We start from the raw sequence: 20,236 nt of genomic DNA, 5'->3' as shown, positions 1-20,236 counted from the left end.
CATACTGTGCTCCATGTGAATGTCGGCAAATCATACAGATTCCTTCTGAGTTTTTGTCCATTTCTGGATGTCCAGCGGTTGGGGACTCGTGTTGATGTTCTTACTCCAGCCGTTGGAGTAGGAATATACACTCAAGATTTAATTGACAAGTGACCATCCTGTAGTTCTTTGGCTCCCAATATTCAACAATTGTTTATCAATGGATAGCCTCAAACATCTAGTGGCCATAGCTATTTGCTATTGAAGTGTCTGAGGTCAAATTAATGCTACGATCTTCTCTGGTAAAATGGGCAGTGTAACCAGAGACTGCAAATAGAGCCCATCTGCTCATTGTTTCTTTAATCCCAGCCTGTAGGTCACAATGATGTTGTGATAAATATAAATGGTGATTGGATTATTTACACCTTCTAAAATATGTTGCCCTCATTCAGTGCCATAGCTATGGCTGTCACCAACTAAGTACATTTGCTCTAATGGTGAAAGTTTAGTTGAAAAAAAAAAAAAAAAGGTGCAAGGATGCATTAACTATTTTGGGCCTTACGCGCAGACAAGATGGCGATCACAGATGTCTCCAAAGCGTCCATCTCTAAAATATATGCCAACTGTGGGCATGGATGACTCATCACAGGTATTGATTGCAAACGGCTTTTGAACTGTTTAAAAGCTTCACTTGCTGGAGGAGACTAGAAAACTGGAAAGGCCTTCTTAGTTACCATGGTTCAACAGTTTTTGAGTAACTGCTTACAAGCCATCTGTAATAAGCCGCATTCAATTAGTGGCAAAAACGGCTGGATTTTTTTTTGCCATCGGGCCAGAAAAACCTGCGAAAACGGCAAACAAGCATAAATGAAGTAAAAAAATTGGAGGAAAGTTTTCTCCATCCCAGACCAGGAGAAAAAAAATGCAAAATCCCTATTTTTGGTTAAAAGTGTGGGGATTTCTTTCAGAACCCTTTGGACAGCCCCCCTAATGATAAATTAACCCCCCAAAAATCTGTACATTGTGTACTTTGGCGAAAAATGGCCACGCAAATTTTGGGTGAAAAAAAACAAAAACGTATTGGGTCTGATTTTTTGGGGAGCAACATGGATGCGCCAAGTGTTTTAAACATTGCACGCGGTCGGAGCAGGCGGTTTTTAAAATAGCTTTTTTACTACACAAAAATATACTTTCACCCATTTTAACGTACCCTTAATTTACATGGAACAGTAATTTCCTGGGAAAAATATAGCTATCATTTTCAAAGTTTTTTTTTTTCCACTCAAAATTTGTGCTGTCGTTTTTCACCAAAGTGCGCAACGTACAAATTTTTTTGGGATCATTTGTCATTAGGGGGTGGGGGTGTCCAAAGAGTTCTGAAAGAAATCCACACATTGTTAGCCAAAAATAGTAATTTTGAATTTTTTTCCTCCTGGTCTGGGATGGAGAAAACTTTCCTCCAATTTTTTTTCTCCATTTTCGCCTGTTTACCGTTTTTTTGGGGGGTACAATCGGCCAATTTCACGGTTTTCGACGCTAATTGAATACTGCCCATAGTCGGCAAAACCCAGAAACCGTTGAACAAACTTCACACAGCATGTGTCAGATACGGACGCTAATGCAATCGCAGCTAGGATCCTGCATGTAGCTAATGCTGCAGCTGCCTGTAAATGTACCGAGACGCCCACCGGCGGCTTTGCAGATCCAACCAAGTGCGTACAAAGACACAGCGGTGGTCGCATATCCTTCCATAATCGGCTATCAGACTAACCCTATGGAATCCCAGAATGGAACTGAGACACTGGCGCCATGTTTCCGGTGTATGGGATCGCAGTAGTATGCCGAGACATGCCCAGCAAACAGTCGCGGCACCTCTGCGTTTTTGCTGCCACTCCCCGTATTCGCCCCCAAACGGTCCCTGAATGTCAATCACTTTGCAAAGAAATCCTCACTGTGCCCGAGGGGCATGCGCAGTCGGCCGATAATCGCTCAAATGCGTAAATATCGGCAATGAGTACATCTCTGAATCAGGCCCTCAGGACAGTGCTTTTATCCACCTGAACGGGCTCCGGTCTAAAGATCTACAGTAAAAAGGTAGACAATATCTACATAGACAACAGATGTTACACATGCAATAGGTCGACAGGGACAAAGGGTCGACACACTAATGGTCGACATGTAAGGTCGACAGGTACAAATGGTTGGCGTTAAAATGGTCGACACAAATTAGGTCAATGCATGATTTTCTTTTTTAGGATTAGGCACCTATCCCGACGGTTAGGTTTAGGCACCAGGAGGGGGGTTAGGGTTAAGATTACAAAACCAAAAAACAAGGTGTCGACCATTTTCACGTCGACCTTTGACCCTGTCGACCTATCGACTGTCTAACATCTGGTGTCTATCTAGACATTGTCTACCTTTTTACTGTAGATCTTTCAACCCACATCCCATCTGAACACCATTAGCGGATATCATATGACCCAAGAACGCGATCTGCTCAATCTCCAAGTTACATTTATCTATCTGAGCATATAGTCCATGGGACTTAAGTGCTCCAAAATTCTTACTACATGAATCTGGTTCTCGATTAAATCTTGTGAATAGAGAAGGGTATTGTCTAAACACATGACAACAAATTGGGCTAAGATGTCCCTGAAGATGTCCAGATGTTGAAAGGCCGCACGTATCTTGACCAGGCCAAATGGCATAATTATTGAAAAGGTCCATAGCTGGTTCGAAAAACTATTTTCCACTCATAATGCATTATTATTTATTGGTAGGGGTGTACCAGAGATACTGCGCTATGTCCTGGCAATTCTACTACTTCTATTCTAGACTTACACTTTAGTGTTCTGGAAAAGGATTCCAGTGACAGGGTACTATATGGTAGCAAGCAGTAAGCAACTGAGAAGTGTCAGCACAAGAAATGTGAAATCTTGATTTAGGGGTCTATATACTAAGCAGTGTTAGGAGACAGAGTGAAAAGTGATAAGGTGCCAGCCAATCAGCTCCCAACTGTCATCTCACAGGCTGTGTTTGATAAATGACAGTTAGGAGCTGATTGGCTGGCACCTTATGACTTTTCACTCTGTCTCCTAACACTGCTTAGTAAATAGACCCCTTAATCTTAACACTTAAATTAAGTTTACAAGGACTGATGCAGGAATCTGTGCAGGGGTGGATTATCCACTAGGCGATGGAGGCAGCCCCTAAGGGCACAGTGAGCCCTAAGAGACCCAACTGCCTGAATTATGAAACTTTTTTTTTCATAAAGAAAAAGATACCTCTATTGTGAGAGAGGCGTTTTTTCAAGTGTGTACCGCCGGGCAGGTGACAGACAGATTTGCACTTTGGTTGCATAGCAACCAATCAGACTCTACTTAACATTTATCTAGCACCTTATAGTAAGTTAATAGCTAGAATCTGATTGGTTGCTATGGGCAACATCTCCACTTCTAAAAACCCGCCCTTTAGTAAATATACCTCTAGGAGTAAATATCGTCTTATGTACCCTGTAGCGCTATATGATGTAGGTACATTGCCCAGCAGAAACAGCCTCATGCCCACTACAGTCCCATTCTCACAGCCCTGTGCTCAGTATACCTGTCTAGATAACCTTAAGACATATCCTGGAGCAGTGGGTTTAGGCATGATCATTATTATTAGCCTTTATTCATAAGGCTACACAACTATCCACAGCGCCGTATAGAGTAAGACATAAAACTGCCTAAACAGAATAACAAACACACATAATTATAAGATGTGGGCATATAACTATAACATATACTAGGTGCTGAGACAATGGATCTAGGGGAGGGAAGAGACACCAGGAGGGAGGACCCTGCTCGCGAGAGAGTTTATAGCCGCGTGAAATATTTTTCCTGCCTAAAATTGCATGTACAGCAGGTGTCCTGTGACCCATTCACTGTATAACTTTATGGCTGACTATGGGGGAGATTTATCACATCTTGAAAAAGAGATAAAGTGGAGAGATAAAAGGGTCTATGTACTAAGCCTCGGAAAGAGATAAAGTGGATAAAGAGATGAAGTGGAGAAAGATAAAGTACCAACCAATCAGCTCCTGTCATTTTTCAAACACAGCCTGTAAAGTGACAGATAGGAGCTGATTGGTCTGTACTTTATCTCCATCCACTTTATTCCTCTCCAAGATTTGATAAATCTCCCCCAATGTTTTTCTGTTTCTCTCCGGACAATCTAAAAAAAACACAGCAACACATCCTATCCACTCCTCTATAGTCCCCAGGTGGGCATGAAGATAACATAGAACACAGTGAAGCAGCCTCTATATGTCACTCTGGTCAGCTCCAGCCCCAGCAGGCAGAGCCAAGCTGCTGATATAGGTTGAAGCTGTTGTGTAGACAAGCAGGGAGAGGGAAGGAGAGCAGCAGGGCTGAGTGGTACAGCAATGTAGGACATAATATGCAATGGTGGCAGCCCAGAGCGGGGGAGGAATCAGGACAGAGGAGGAGAATGGAGCAGGGCACAGAGAGAGGAAGAAAGCATTAGGGCTGGGCCGGACACAGCACAGAGACAGATCAGCAACAGTACAGAGCATCCAAGCGCAGAGACTGGGGGGGAGCTACTGTGCACTGACGGGTGTGTGGTTATTGTGCTGTGTGCGTGCGAGAAGGTGACTTTTGTGTTGTGAAGGGGTGTGTGTCATTTTAGGGTGAGGAAAATCACTTACTACTTTGCTTTATTAATTCGGTGTTACTACGCACATATAGAGAACATTACATTCAGGTAACATTACATAAGGAAGATAGTGGGTAATGTCACATGTGGTATGCATAGGGAGGATCACAATGGAGATGTCCCTTGTACCAATGTATGAGATACACCAGAGAGTGTGAGGAGGAGACTGGTCAGATCTCTGGGCTGGTAACACACAGTGACATGATGTGAGGGAGAGAACAGGAGTATAATAGGGGCTGATGGCTCCTGATGTATGAGATACACCAGAGAGTGTGGGGAGGAGACTGGTCAGATCTCTGGGCTGGTAACACACAGTGACATGATGTGAGGGAGAGAACAGGAGTATAATAGGGGCTGATGTTCCTGACTTCTCCACTGGCCAGACACACTGCCCTCATTAGTCTGTACTAACAGAGGAGGGTGCAGAATAAGAGGCTGCTGTAGTGACAGAACAAGGAGAATATGTGACTCTGTCCTGTAATAAGTGATTATTACTCACCTGTGCCGATATCTGTAGGGATTTCCTCCTCCTTACACTGCTGATCACCTCTCACATACGTCTCTTCCTCTTCATCTTCTACTTTAATAATGAGATCATCGCTCTAAACAACACACAAATTAATAAAACACCTTAAAACTATCTGATTAATTCATTGAGATGAAACAGAAGAATATCAGTGTATAAGACACACGCAGCTTCTCTATAGATCATATAGTGATAAATCAATTTTGTATTTCAGCATCTGGATAATATTTCCTAAACCCCACCTACCTGATCCTCCTGTGGGATCCTGTGATTCTCCTCTGTACAATCCTGGGTATAAAGAGGACAGGGACATCTCTCTGGGGTATCTCTGTTACTGGATCCATCTGTAGGAGACACACAATGACTGTTAACAGCGTTTGCATGTTGTGAGCAACCCATAGCTTGATAGGCAAAGCAAGACTGACTCCTTATGCTGCATTTACTAAGTATATAAGAAGGCATACCTTCTCTGTCCAAGTCAGTTATTTCTAATACAAAAATAAAAAAAGCTATAATCAAAAAGGAAATACATTAAAGAACTGAAGGTGCTGAATATATTAAAATACCACCAATATCACTGCTGTACCAGCTCACTACACATGCTAAAAATATATCTTATACAGGATTTAAAGGGTTTGCTGCTAACATCTTGATGCCAGATACCACAGGACACCTTCACAGTCCTTGTGGAGTCCATGCCTCGATGGGTTAGAGATGTTTCGGTGGGACGAGGGCAGGGTTGCATAAAATTGGATTTTTAAAAAATAAATAAATCAAAAACGGATTTGATTTAAATAGGTTTTTTTATAAATATTTTTTGTAAATAAACATTTAAAAATATGAAACATTTACTTAAAAAAAATATTAATAAAAAATCCTATTTAATTGCAAAAAATCTAATTTAAATCAAATAAATCCGTTTTGATTTTTTTTTTTTTTTTTTAAATCTGATTTTTTTATGCAACCCTGGACGAGGGGGACCTACACCATATTAGGCAGGTGGTTTTAATGTTATGGATGATCAGTGTATACATACACAACAGTAATAGTGATCAGCGCTACACCATACAAAGTACGTAATGTCCTTTCTTTAGTTCCTTCTGTATATGTCCCCAAAGCCCTTCTTTTATACACTCCCCTTTATACGGCTGGCTGGTTCTTCTACAAGATGACTTTTGTTTTTTTTAAAGTCAATATAGTGATTTATGTAATAGGGTGAGAAAACTGCGCCATCTAGAGATCATGTCAATTGCTCATCTATAAATGCCTTTTCTGGGGGCTGAGCTCCTCTTGTTTGTCCCCATGGTCCATTATAGTATATTAAATATACAACACACAATAGTGTAACTCTATGGCTATTCTGTATATTCTAAAGTGCTCAAGTGGCCAAAAACACACCTTTATGTGTATAAAAAAAACACCAACCCGTGTTTAAAGTATACACTGCCATAGATATTAACAATACACCTTAGAGGTTAGGTATATACCAACCAAAGAAATTTGCTTATTTGAAAATATAAAACACTGCGGTTTCTTAAGTAATTTCAAAATATGCGTAACAGACGCCCAGATAAACTGCGCTAATCGGTTGCCTTATAGCATGGATGGGGAACCTCAGGCCCGGGGGCCGTATAAGGCCCCCGGAATCATTTGGTCTGGCACTCTGAGCTGTTTGCTGCTAGCCTCCCCTGGCTAGAAGGGTGCTAGAATGGCACCCTGCAGCCAGAATCTATGCAGCAGTGCTGCCTGGAGTATCCTTAGGACGCTTCAGATGGTCACACCGATGCCTTACAGCTCCCCGAAGTATCCTCAGGATGCTCCAGGCATTAATCACCGGCATTGGGGGCCCCGCCCCCATGTGACATCACACGGAGGGGGAGTGTCCTGCACTGGGCCCGCAAATAATATTATATATATCAAAATGGCCCTCAGCAGAAACAAGGCTTCCCACTCGTGCCTTTTAGGCTGGAGCTCCGAATGTGGCAGTATATTGACAAGAAAAAGAACATATACATGGTGTAATATCTTTTACACAAATTTTATTCACATACAACACACAAGAAGATTATGCCCGTACATTGAATATAGATAAACTCGCTAGTCTGTAAAACCGGTCCCAATTCTCACAATTTCTTAGAGAAGAGTGTGTATGGCAGGAGTATTCAACATTCGGCCCTCCAGCTACTGTGGAACTACATATCCCAGCATGCACTGCCACCGTTTATCATTCCCCAATAGAAAAACTGTTGCAGGGCATGCTGTGATGTGTACTTCCAAAACAGCTGGATGGGCTGCATGTTGAATACCTCTGGTGTAGGGTAACCTAGTGGACCATAAAACCTTGCTCCACATTATAGGTGGGTCATTCTGATGTTTTGTGGTAAACATGTCAGTAATGGCCTCTTTCTAGCCACCCGCCCATACAGGCCAGTTGTATGTGGAGCTCTTGCTATGTGTGGCTGGTGCACACTCACTCCAGTCTCAGCCACTGACCTCTGTAGTTCCTGCAAAGCGATAGTTGGCCTCTCTGGGCTTCCCTTACAAGTCTTACTCTTGCTCTGACGCTGAGCTTGGGGGGATGGCTGCGTCCGGGCAGTGCCTGGGTGGTAGGATCCAGCTTCCCTTTCCTCACAATTACTCCAACATTGCTCACTGGGTTATCCAGGCACTTGGGTATCTTCTTGTAGCCTTTCCCATCTTGGGCATGTCTATAACATTATCTTAGATTTTCTTACATCAGTTTTTGGTCTTCACTTACTCAACTTTCCTTCAGATTCACAGTATGACCAATTTTATTTAAATCGGGGGGAGAGTCTGGAGGGGTCTGTTATCCATAAAAGTTGACTTTGGGCCCGATTCAGAGCTGTTCGCTGCTGGCGAGAGCTCACTCTGAATCAGGGCGTGTTTTTTTTTTCTCCAGCCCACTCGCAAAGCTGTGGGTGACCACCCACAGCTTGTGCGAGCGGCCTGGAGTCCGTCGCGATTATCGGGCTTGCGACGAGACCCTGTGGTAGGGTCTCGGCTCCCGCAAGCCCGAGTGGACTTCCTGCTCTAATAGAGCAGGAAGTCCAGTACTGACATCACTAGTGATGTCAGTAGGGCTGCCCACAAAAGCCAGGCATTCCTAAGGGAACGCCTGCGTTTGTTCAGCCACCCCCCCTCCCCGTCTACAAAACGGGACGAGCTGTCACTCACCATCGACAGCCGCCCCGTCTTGTAGCGAGACCCGTAGCGACTGAGCTGCAGTCGCAGGACGGGCCTCGTGCATGCGCACGCCGGAGGCGGCGCATGCGCAGTGGGGGACCATTGACCCGCTTGCGAGCGGGTCTGAATCAGGCCCTTTGTTTTTTAATGAGTCACAGGTAGATGCTGAGTGAAAGCCAATTGTTAGGGCAATATCTTGTATCTGTGTAAACTTGGAGCTTCCACAGCACAGGGATTAAATACCTATTCAAGCAACAATTTTTGTGTAAACAAATCTAAAAACAAATAACGAATTAGAACTTTTAAAATTGAGTCTAGCAGTTCAAATAAAACATACTGTCTGGATTCGATCCAAGGCTGCTGCGATACACATATGTTCCCTGTACATTTCTACATTTGGCCATAGTGCTGGGATTTAAGCCCTTCAAGTACACATTTTTTAATTATTTTAACATTCACTCTCCCTGATGCGTTTGCTCTGTGAGGCACGTACCCCCCCTAATAATACCACACAGACTGTATGCTCATCACTATCTCCTTTGGCCTGATTATTTCATTCCTCTCTGACACACCATAATCCTGATAAAGTGAGGCTGACAAGAGACATTCCTACCTTACAGCTTGTCTGACATCTGGAGGAGAACATTACAGCAATAAAAGAGTTTACGGAGATCTGTTCATCGTTCAAAGAGAAGATCCCATAATTCTGGACATGCTTGATTGCCTGGGAGCATTATTGAGATTATTTTACCATTTACTAATATAGTCTCCTTGGGTGGTATGTCCATATGTAATGTTTTATTGGGAATATGAAACTCTTCTCTGTAATAAGTAATTATTACTCACCTGTGGTGATATCTGTAGGGATTTCCTCCTCCTTACACTGCTGATCACCCCTCGCATACGTCTCTTCTCCTTCTGTATCTTCTACCTTAATCGAAAAAGTAATCTCTTCATCCTAATAAAGCCAGAAAGCAAAGACGTAACAGTTTATCAATGTCATCTCTGCAGCTCATATAGTAAAAAGTCACTTTGGTACTTTAGTATTTGGATGAGTCAAGTGTTTAAACTGATGAGCTATAGTGTGTATTTTACCCGACAAAGACAGTGGGGATCAAAAAACCCAAAAAAACTACAGTATGTACCAAAGGATATGTTTCGGCCAATCAGCAGCGGTGTCCATAGCTACCAATCGGATACTCCTAACCATGGATGACTGCACTAGTCTTCGAATCAGAAGAAGAGGAGAATCTGGTGAGTATGTTCTCTCGCCCTCCCTTCTGCCCCCTGGATCCAATACGGGCTCCTGCAGCAGTGCAGCTGATCAGCAAGGAGAGCTAAACGCGCCGGGTATCAGATGTTTGCGCTAATAAGGAATTAGAACGCAGTGGCGATGTGGAGCTGGGATGTCGAGTGAGACATGTCCAGATCTGAAGGGTAGAGGTAACGGATGCTTGCCTTTGCTGCTAAAATGACAACAAGCAGCAGGACTGTGTAGTAGTGTGCAGATACAGCCCTGTTATTTTCTGCACGTGGAATAAAAAGAAACCTGTGATATGACTGCAGTAACTGTAAGGGCTTGTGGACAGTGATTTGATGCCATATAAAATGCTTGTGGTGGGTTTGATGACCATTATAAGCGGCACCTATGGAGGTGTGAGGAGATATGGCAGTATATAAAGTATATGGGGAGGTCTGAGGGCATGTGGGGGATCTGTGGGTCTGGGGTATGTGGGGTGGTCCGATTGCATTTGGGGAGGCTTGAGAAGCATTTAAGAGGTACATGGGGAGATCTGATGGCATGTCGGAAGAACTAAAGATGTGTATACAATACATCTGAGGGGAATTTAAGGGACATTTTGGGAGGTTTGATGACATTTTCTATTTAAATGATAGATTTCAAAATCATACAAGCTTAATGCGATCACCTGAGACCCTAAATTCCATCTACCTGATCCTCCTGTGGGGTCCAGTAATTTTCCTCTGTACAATCTGGTGAATAAATAGGACGTGGACATCTCTCTGGGTTTTTTCTGCAACTGGGTTCATCTGTAGAAGACACACAGTGCCTGAGTTTATATGTTATTATGATATGTGGTGTGTATCTAGGTGGCACTTAAAACTGCTCTCTCCTTTGCCATAATTTAAAGACTCCTCTTACCCAGTGATGTGAGGGGCCGGTGATTCTCCATCATCACGTCCTTGTACTGATCCTTGTGTTCCTCTATATACTCCCCCTCCTGCATGGAGAAATAGACAGTGACATCCTGACACCTTATAAGAACCTGACACACACAATGATACAGTCATCACCCAGACACATCCCCTGGTGTTACTGTATAATGTCCCATTCCCAGCAGTCACCTCTCCAGTCATCACCCAGACACATCCCCTGGTGTTACTGTATAATGTCCCATTCCCAGCAGTCACCTCTCCAGTCATCACCCAGACACATCCCCTGGTGTTACTGTATAATGTCCCATTCCCAGCAGTCACCTCTCCAGTCATCACCCAGACACATCCCCTGGTGTTACTGTATAATGTCCCACTCCCAGCAGTCACCTCTCCAGTCAGCAGCTGAATGATCTTGTTGGTGAGTTCCAGGATCTTCTGGTCATTGTCTCTCTCATGTATCAGTGATTGAGGCGGAGGCACCGTGATGGGGCTCAGGGTCCTGCTCAGTCCTCCTGACACACTGGGACAGCTGCTGGGTGTCTCACACTCACCGGATGTCTTCTTCACTACGGTGTAATCCTGTGTATTGACAGATACATCAATAAAATCTAAATGAAACTCCACCTATACGGCACCATGTTTCTTATGCAAGTTATGCATAATAAAGAAGAAGGGTCTACTGTACAAAAATACAACCCATATCCTATTTGTAACCATTTCCGACCTATAGGAAAGTGCAGAGTATATAGCACTTCTCATTCTGCTCTTGACATTTAAAGATGAGTCCTCATACATCTCACCTCCCCAGTCAGGTCCCTGTGTTAGTAATAGAGATAAGAGTGATGTCACAGTGACACTCCCAGACTCCCTCACCTCCCCAGTCAGGTCCCTGTGTTAGTAATAGAGATAATAGTGATGTCATTGTGACACTCCCAGACTCCCTCACCTCCCCAGTCATGTCCCTGTGTTAGTAATAGAGATAATAGTGATGTCATTGTGACACTCCCAGACTCTCTCACCTCCCCAGTCAGGTCCCTGTGTTAGTAATAGAGATAATAGTGATGTCATTGTGACACTCCCAGACTCCCTCACCTCCCCAGTCAGGTTCCTGTGTTAGTAATAGAGATAATAGTGATGTCACTGTGACACTCCCAGACTCCCTCACCTCCCCAGTCAGGTCCCTGTGTTAGTAACAGAGATAATAGTGATGTCACTGTGACACTCCCAGACTCCCTCACCTCCCCAGTCAGGTCCCTGTGTTAGTAATAGAGATAATAGTGATGTCACTGTGACACTCCCAGACTCCCTCACCTCCCCAGACATGTCCCTGTGTTAGTAATAGAGATAATAGTGATGTCATTGTGACACTCCCAGACTCTCTCACCTCCCCAGTCAGGTCCCTGTGTTAGTAATAGAGATAATAGTGATGTCATTGTGACACTCCCAGACTCCCTCACCTCCCCCAGTCATGTCCCTGTGTTAGTAATAGAGATAATAGTGATGTCATTGTGACACTCCCAGACTCCCTCACCTCCCCCAGTCATGTCCCTGTGTTAGTAATAGAGATAATAGTGATGTCATTGTGACACTCCCAGACTCTCTCACCTCCCCAGTCAGGTCCCTGTGTTAGTAATAGAGATAATAGTGATGTCATTGTGACACTCCCAGACTCCCTCACCTCCCCAGTCAGGTACCTGTGTTAGTAATAGAGATAATAGTGGTGTCACTGTGACACTCCCAGACTCCCTCATCTCCCCAGTCAGGTCCCTGTGTTAGTAATAGAGATAATAGTGGCGTCACTGTGACACTCCCAGACTCTCTCACCTCCCCAGTCTGGTCCCTGTGTTAGTAATAGAGATAATAGTGATGTCACTGTGACACTCCCAGACTCCCTCACCTCCCCAGTCAGGTCCCTGTGTTAGTAATAGAGATAATAGTGATGTCACTGTGACACTCCCAGACTCCCTCACCTCCCCAGTCAGGTCCCTGTGTTAGTAACAGAGATAATAGTGATGTCACTGTGACACTCCCAGACTCCCTCACCTCCCCAGTCAGGTCCCTGTGTTAGTAATAGAGATAATAGTGATGTCACTGTAATATTCCCTCACCTCCCCAGTCAGGTCCCTGTGTTAGTAATAGAGATAATAGTGATATCACTGTGACACTCCCAGACTCCCTCATCTCCCCAGTCAGGTCCCTGTGTTAGTAATAGAGATAATAGTGATGTCACTGTGACACTCCCAGACTCCCTCACCTCCCCAGTCATGTCCCTGTGTTAGTAATAGAGATAATAGTGATGTCACTGTGACACTCCCAGACTCCCTCACCTCCCCAGTCATGTCCCTGTGTTAGTAATAGAGATAATAGTGATGTCACTGTGACACTCCCAGACTCCCTCACCTCCCCAGTCAGGTCCCTGTGTTAGTAATAGAGATAATAGTGATATCACTGTGACACTCCCAGACTCCCTCATCTCCCCAGTCAGGTCCCTGTGTTAGTAATAGAGATAATAGTGATGTCACTGTGACACTCCCAGACTCCCTCATCTCCCCAGTCAGGTCCCTGTGTTAGTAATAGAGATAATAGTGATGTAATTGTGACACTCCCAGACTCCCTCACCTCCCCGGTCAGCAGGTGGATGATCTCCAGGGTGAGATTGATTATCCTCTCAGTCACGTGACTCCTGTCCTTGTCCATCCTTGGTGAATAATTGACAATGCAGAACGTGTGACTTAATAAAGACTCTGGTTCACCACAGCTCAATTGCCTAGAAATAAATATATTATAATTAACATCACAGATTACACATGTAACACATTCCAAAAATGTAGATGTTTGGCTCAATTCCTTATGTTTTATGCACTGGAAGACATACCACCCTAAATGCTTCCGGTTAAAGTTTGCAGCTGTGTACAGAGTACAGGGATGTCTATCTACCCTCTTAAAATACAAAAAAATAAAATAAAAAATGCCACATATAAAAAAAATATCTCTAGTGCAAATGTTCCAGAAAAAACTCCCAGAAAACAGTGTATAAACCAATAATGTTAGTGGTAGATCTAAGTAATATTCACTTTTGAGAGGAGGTATTCATGCATATATGAGTCACATTCATGCTGTGTCAATACAAGCTCCCTGATGATAGTGAATCATTTGTTTGTTCCTTAAACAATGAAGTGTTTTTTAAAAAAAAGGTGTGGATTCGTATTCTTACTGCATAGGCACGAGCAGACAGTCCTTTAATATAGTCTTTTAAACAGCAGAAGGAGTTTTAGTAAAATGTTTTCTTATTTTAAAAATGGATAAAAATTCAAGCATCAAGCTTGATGAATATATTTATAACACACTATTTGATCACTATAATAAAGCGAGCAAGATTATGGGGTCTATGTACTAAACAGTGATAAGAGACAGAGTGATAAGTGATAAGGTGCCAGCCAATCAGCTCCAAACTGCCATCTCACAGGCGGTGTTTGAAAAATGAGTTGGGAGCTGACTGGCTGGCACCTTATCACAGAGGCCCTGATTCAGAGCCGGACGCTCTGACCAGAGCGCTCGCTCTGAATCAGGGCCCACCTCCATTAATATGGAGCGTCCTCCTGGATGCTCGTATAGCTGTGGGTCACCACCCACAGCATATACGAGCGTGCAGGATGATGGTCGCGATGGTCTTGACCATCGCGACCATCGAAACTGCGAGCAAAAGCCTGCGGTTGGGTTTTTCAACCGCAAGGCCAGGCGTGATTTTGGCTCTATCAGAGCCAAAATCACTCCCACTGACATCACTAGTGATGTCAGTGGGGCCGGATTCAGACGGTAGGCGTTCCCTTGGGAACGCCTACTTCTGGCAGGCACGCCGCCGGCACGCCCACCAAAGGGGGCGTGCTGACAGTCACCATCGACAGCACGCCCCCTTTGATGAGACACTCCGAGCGAAGGAAAGTCCTTCGCTCGTCGGGTCTCGCGCATGTGCACGACGGAGCTCCCTCCGTCGTGCGTATGCGCAGTGGGGACCATCGACCCACTTGCGAGCGGACAGCCGCTCGCGAGTGGGTCTGAATGACCCCCAGACTTATCACTTTTCAATGCTTAGTACATAGACCCCTATATGCCTATAGTCATGGCATAGCACTCCCGTTAGGCTGTTTTAGCGGTGGCGCTGTGGCCCTGCACGGTTTCAAAAGGGCAGGATGCGCCCTGCCCTTTTGGCGGCACTCTGCTAAAACAACATGGTCAGTGCCGTCCCCACCCATGGGCCGTAGTGTCCCACAGGTGGGAAAAATTGCGACGCAGCGATCACCGCTAGTGAATAGATGCACACGGCATCTATTTACAGAGAGAGGAGAGCTTGGGGGCAGCCCGGCATATCTGTGGGTGCCGGGGAAGCCCCCTTTTTGGAAGGGGCGTGCTGGTTTGCCCCTTCTAGGTCCGATGCACTGCCCGATGCCGGACCTAGAGTGAATACTAATGGCAAACTTATTCAGTTTCACACATGGTGTGTGATGTCGGATACTGCTTTTATACGAGGCATGAAAATGCAGGGAAGGGGTAAATGAATTGCAGAGTGCAGCTGGAAGTGAAATGCAGGAGAGAGCTTTGGTGGAGAAGTGCACTACTTGGGAGGTGGAACATGGGGGAGTATTTAATTACAGGTTATATGAATGCCATAGATTTAATTACAGGAGAGGATAAATAAACGACTGGAGGGGGGAGTGTCACAACTAGGACTCACCTGGTCTTGTCTATAATGATTAAAATCTCCACTCACCCTTATGCAACCTATTCTGCCGCAACCAAGACTGGGTGTCCCAAAAATAAAGTCTGGCTGGACATCGGAAGCCCGACATTGAATGGTTGCCGGGATTCCGACATGGCCATCGTATCATAGTCATATAACGTTATATTGTGTGAATGCGCAGAAGCAGCCAGAGTTTTACGCATTTGTGCGTAACCTGAGCTGCGTACCCCACTTCTAGGTATCCGCAGCTGCATACAAAGCAGTCAGCCATCGGATGGGTATCAGAAAGCTGCATCTGATGGCTGGCAAACATCGCAAAACCGCTATTCAATGAAAAAGTACTTCAGTCAGATCGGGGACATCGATGGTTGCTAACTATCGTCTTCCAATGTCCAGCTCTAGCTGGATGGTGTTCAGTCTATAGTGTTCACTCTAGGGCTGGAGTGGGGCAGGGGCCCGTGGGTAAAAAGGGTGTCTGAAAAGGGGGCGCGGTCACTCAAAAAGGTGATGTGTCCTTAAGTGATGCCCCCTTTTCATAACTTTAGGCCCAGCACTAACGGAGATGCTGGGCCTAAAGCTCTGAGCTCAAGAGCTCTTCCTGCAACGTAAACAGTTGCCGTGCGCATGAGCACGGCATCTATTCACCTGACGGCGATTGTTTCACCGCAACTTAGCCCGTGGGTGGGGGCGGTAATCAGGGCGCATTTTAGCTTCTTAAAATGGGAGCAGGGCGCAGCGCCCCGCAAAAACAGCCTAGCGGAAATACTAATCCTAATTCCAAGCACATAAATACATTTAAAAAAACAGACGAGAGAATTTATTATATGCTGTGGAATATGACAAAGTAGCCTCAATGCTCCAGATAAAAATACAAAAATAAACACAATAACAGCCTGCAAAAGTTTTGCCTAAAATAAATGTGTATTAAAAAGAGAAAATTAATTTACATTTAAGGGCTATTCTCCAGAAAGTGAACATAAACTACAAAAAAAATTGAATTTCACTAACCAGCAGTTTGTTTATATGTATTAAATGTACACATTCCAAAGTATAAGAAACTACTTTGATTTACTTCTAAGCTACGTTTTTCATTACACCAATCGTCAATTATATTTATAACAAAGTTTTCGCAGCACTCTGGGTCTAATTAAGACCCGCTCGCGAGCTAAGGACGCTCGCAAGCAGGTCGATGGTGCCCGAATGCGCATGACGGAGGGAGCTCCGTCGTGCGCATGCGCGAGACCCGGCGAGCGACGAGGAATCCGTCGCTCAGGGTCTCGCACCAAAGGGGGCGTGCTGTCGATGGTGAGTGACAGCACGCCCCCTTTGGTGGGCGTGCTGGGGGCGTGGCTGCCAGACGGAGGCGTTCCCATGGGAACGCCTACCGTCTGGGGCCGACAGAGCCAAAATCACTCCAGGGCTTGCGGTCACCGAGACCCTACCGCAGGGTCTCGTCGCAAGCCCGATGGTCGCGATGGTCTTGACCATCGCGACCATCATCATGGACGCTCGCTATAGCTGTGGGTGGTAACCCACAGCTATACGAGCGTCCAAGAGGCCGCTCCATTTTTAGAGAGGAGGGCCCTGATTCAGAGCGAGCGCTCAGGTCAGAGCGTCCGGCTCTGAATCAGGCCCACTGTTCTGTAAATTGTAACTGTTTGGAAGTACCTTATCTTTGTTCACTACCCAATATGTGGTATTTTCAAATTAAATATGAAATCTGCCGTATAGCTTAAATATGCACAGAAATATTAACATTTAAATATGCTAAACAGCTCCGTCCGGCGCATCAATGTGAGAGGCAACATTTTCATACTGTACTAATAATAATTATCACAAAACAAAACCACCACAGCTCATCTTTGTAGTCTGAATATGTAACTAAAATCCATGAATTAATCTAATTGTTTATATTCGCTCTAAAATAGAGAAAAACAAAAGTGTCCTGTGTATCAAGCAAATTAAACTAAGGGGTCTATTTACTAAGCAGTGTTAGCAGAGAGAGTGAAAAGTGATAAGGTACCAGCCAATCAGCTCCCAACTTTCATTTTTCAAACACAGCCCTGTGAGATGGCAGTTGGGAGCTGATTGGCTGGTACCTTATCACTTTGCACTCTGTCTTACATGTGTTGGCCATTTCCACTGTTTAGTTCTAGCGTGCTGAATCATTACTGAAACTTCAACTTCAGACCCAATAACCTGCGTCACCTCCGCAGGATACTGCTGTCCACTGTAAGTTACCAATAACCAGTTTTCCGAACATGGAGGTTTCAAGGAGGAGTGAGGGGTGTCACACTTCTAAAAGTGATTTATTCCCTGTACAGTCCTATATGTGACACACTGACATTAGACTTAAGGCCCCCATAGACGGGGCGAATTTTTTCACACGATCTGGCCGTTTTCGACTGATCGTAACGACCAATCGTGTGAAAAGTAGGGATGTGCAGGCTCGGATAGGTTAGAATTTGCACGCCGAGTTCGGATTTTTCCCTCCAAAAAACGGGACTCAGAAAGAGGCAAAACGTCATCTTGCATGGACAAACATCATCATTCCTGGACAAAAGTCCACAACCAGCACTGGGCTGGTCAGAACCAACCCTGGTTACCAAAATAAGGGGGACAAACGATATAGGGGTCCCCAGTGTTCTGTGCAACCAGCACTGGGCTCTGATCCAGTCCTGGCTGGAAATACAGGGGAAAAAAATGAGTACACACTACATCGTATGACGGCGCAATCTATGCACCACATCCAATGAACGACTGCAGTGATCGATGGATTGGGCATACACACTACACAATGGTCGTGCAGATTGGTCGAATGTACCAATATCGCACAATATATCGTATAGTGTGTACCCATGTATACACACTGAAGACCCTGGGGATATATTTAATAAAGTGCAGGTTTTTAAAAGTGGAGATGTTGCCCATAGCAACCAGATTCAACTTATCATTTAGCTAGCACCTTCTAGAAGATAATAGCTAGAATCTGATGTGTTGCTATGGGCAACATCTCCATTTGACTCAGCTCAGTGACTACAGGCAGCCTTTGTTACCTGACCAGGAACTTTGTCCTACACACTAATCCTTCCTCGTTTCATCATTGAGAATTAAAATTAATTATTTGACCTCCATTATCTATTGTCTGTTATCCACGTCACTGACCACTTATTAGCAAGTTTCAACTGTTTGCAGCAGCTATTATAATGAGACACCAGAGGCTGCTCTACCTGTATTTACTGTATAATACAGAGGTTCCCAAACGCGGTCCTCAAGGGTCCCCGACAGTTCAGGTTTTCGAGATATCCACGGTTGATCACAGGTGACTTGGGCCCTCATTCAGAGCCGAACGCTCTGAGCAGAGCGCACGCTCTGAATGAGGGCCGCCCTCCATAAAAATGGAGCGTCCTCCTGGACGCTCGTATAGCTGTGGGTCACCACCCACAGCCTATACGAGCGTGCAGTTTGATGGCCGCGATGGTCGTGACCATCGCGACCATCGAAACTGCGAGCCGGAGCCTGCGGTTGAGGTTTTCAACCGCAAGCTCCGGAGTGATTTTGGCTCTATCAGAGCCAAAATCACTCCCACTGACATCACTAGTGATGTCAGTGGGCCGGCTTCTGACGGGAGGCGTTCCCATGGGAACGCCCCCGTCAGGGAAGCACGCCCACCAAAGGGGGCGTGCTGTCAATCAACATCGACAGCACGCCCCCTTTGATCAGACACAACGAGCGAAGGACTTTCCTTCGCTCGTCACGTCTGGCGCATGCGCACGACGGAGCTCCCTCCGTCGTGCGCATGCTCAGTGCAGAACATCGACCCACTTGCGAGCGGACAGCCGCTCGCGAGTGGGTCTGAATCAGGGCCTTGATTAGTAACCTCAGTCAATTTGATTTAACCACCTGTGCTCATCCATGGATATCTCTAAAACCTGAACTGTCGGGGAGCGTTTGGGAACCTCTGGTATAATATTATATCAGACTAATCCACGTGAGTATAAAAACAGGGCACCAAAGTTTGAACTGTAAGTATCAAAACAAAAGACCAGAGTCTGCTCTACCAGTATAATTATAGAAGGCACCAGATTATGTTACACCTGTATTATAGTATCGTGACACCAGAGCCTGCTCCACATGCTTTATATAATCACAGGGCATCATGGATTGCTCCACCTTTACCATGATTATAACATCACATCACAGCTTGGACCCTCATATCATAATATTAGGGCACAACAGCCTGCTCCACTTGCATTACATTATCATAAGGCACCAGGATGTCTATCTGACAGTAGAGTCGGCTCCAACTGTGTTATAGCAACATTGCAGCAGTCAGCTCACCCCGTATAATAATAGCAGGCCACCAGAGTCCACCTGTATTATTATAATAACATAAAATCTAATTACCTGCTGCTGTCAGGCACAGCGATATCTCCTCTCCGCTTCCTGCGACTCAGTGCGGTCACCCGGAAGAGGCTATAGAAAAAAAAAAAAAATCAAATCTGATAATTGGAACGCAAAAGGCGGAAGTCGGGTGGGCCGCTGAAGCCAAATGAAACGCAGAAGCCGGAAGTTTGGTGAAGCGCAGAAGCCGAAAGTCGAGTGGAACGCAGAAGCCGAAAGTCGAGTGGAACGCAGAAGCCGGAAGTTGGTTGAAATGAGCTGTCATAATGCGCATATAATATAGATAACCTGTCCCTGTAGCCACTTAGATTAATTCCAAGTTTGTGTCAGAAACCTCATTTTGCAATCTAGACGAGCAGGAAGGATTTCCACCCTTTCAGCAGTTTGACTTGTATTGCCTTGTGATCCTGCAAGTTCTGCTACCCACACCTTATTTACTTCTACTGGCTTTATATGATATGTATATAATGTGTATGATGGGTATATAATTGTTA

The 20,236-nt window shown here is 44.9% G+C and overlaps 1 protein-coding gene across 2 annotated transcripts in view; it reads right to left on the bottom strand.

Moving 5' to 3' along the window:
• LOC148508054 (uncharacterized) overlaps positions 1 to 19,807 on the bottom strand; it is a 41,237-nt gene extending 21,430 nt beyond the window's left edge. For both annotated transcript variants that reach the window (XM_088445169.1, XM_088445171.1), the window contains exons 1-8: positions 19,746 to 19,807; positions 13,220 to 13,367; positions 10,988 to 11,179; positions 10,587 to 10,665; positions 10,377 to 10,474; positions 9,272 to 9,383; positions 5,468 to 5,565; positions 5,195 to 5,297 (exon numbers count right to left, since the gene is read on the bottom strand). In XM_088445169.1, the coding sequence (XP_088301295.1) occupies positions 5,195 to 5,297; positions 5,468 to 5,565; positions 9,272 to 9,383; positions 10,377 to 10,474; positions 10,587 to 10,665; positions 10,988 to 11,179; positions 13,220 to 13,297 (760 nt within the window). In that variant the 5' untranslated portion in view covers positions 13,298 to 13,367; positions 19,746 to 19,807. The remainder of the gene's footprint in view (positions 1 to 5,194; positions 5,298 to 5,467; positions 5,566 to 9,271; positions 9,384 to 10,376; positions 10,475 to 10,586; positions 10,666 to 10,987; positions 11,180 to 13,219; positions 13,368 to 19,745) is intronic.
• Between the last annotated feature and the right edge of the window lie 429 nt (positions 19,808 to 20,236).

This window comes from Taudactylus pleione, unplaced genomic scaffold, assembly GCF_031769625.1.
Source record: "Taudactylus pleione unplaced genomic scaffold, aTauple2 ptg000377l, whole genome shotgun sequence".
Classification (NCBI taxonomy): domain Eukaryota; kingdom Metazoa; phylum Chordata; class Amphibia; order Anura; family Myobatrachidae; genus Taudactylus; species Taudactylus pleione.
Note: the sequence above shows the minus strand (reverse complement) of the source record. Positions and strands in the feature narration are given on the sequence as shown.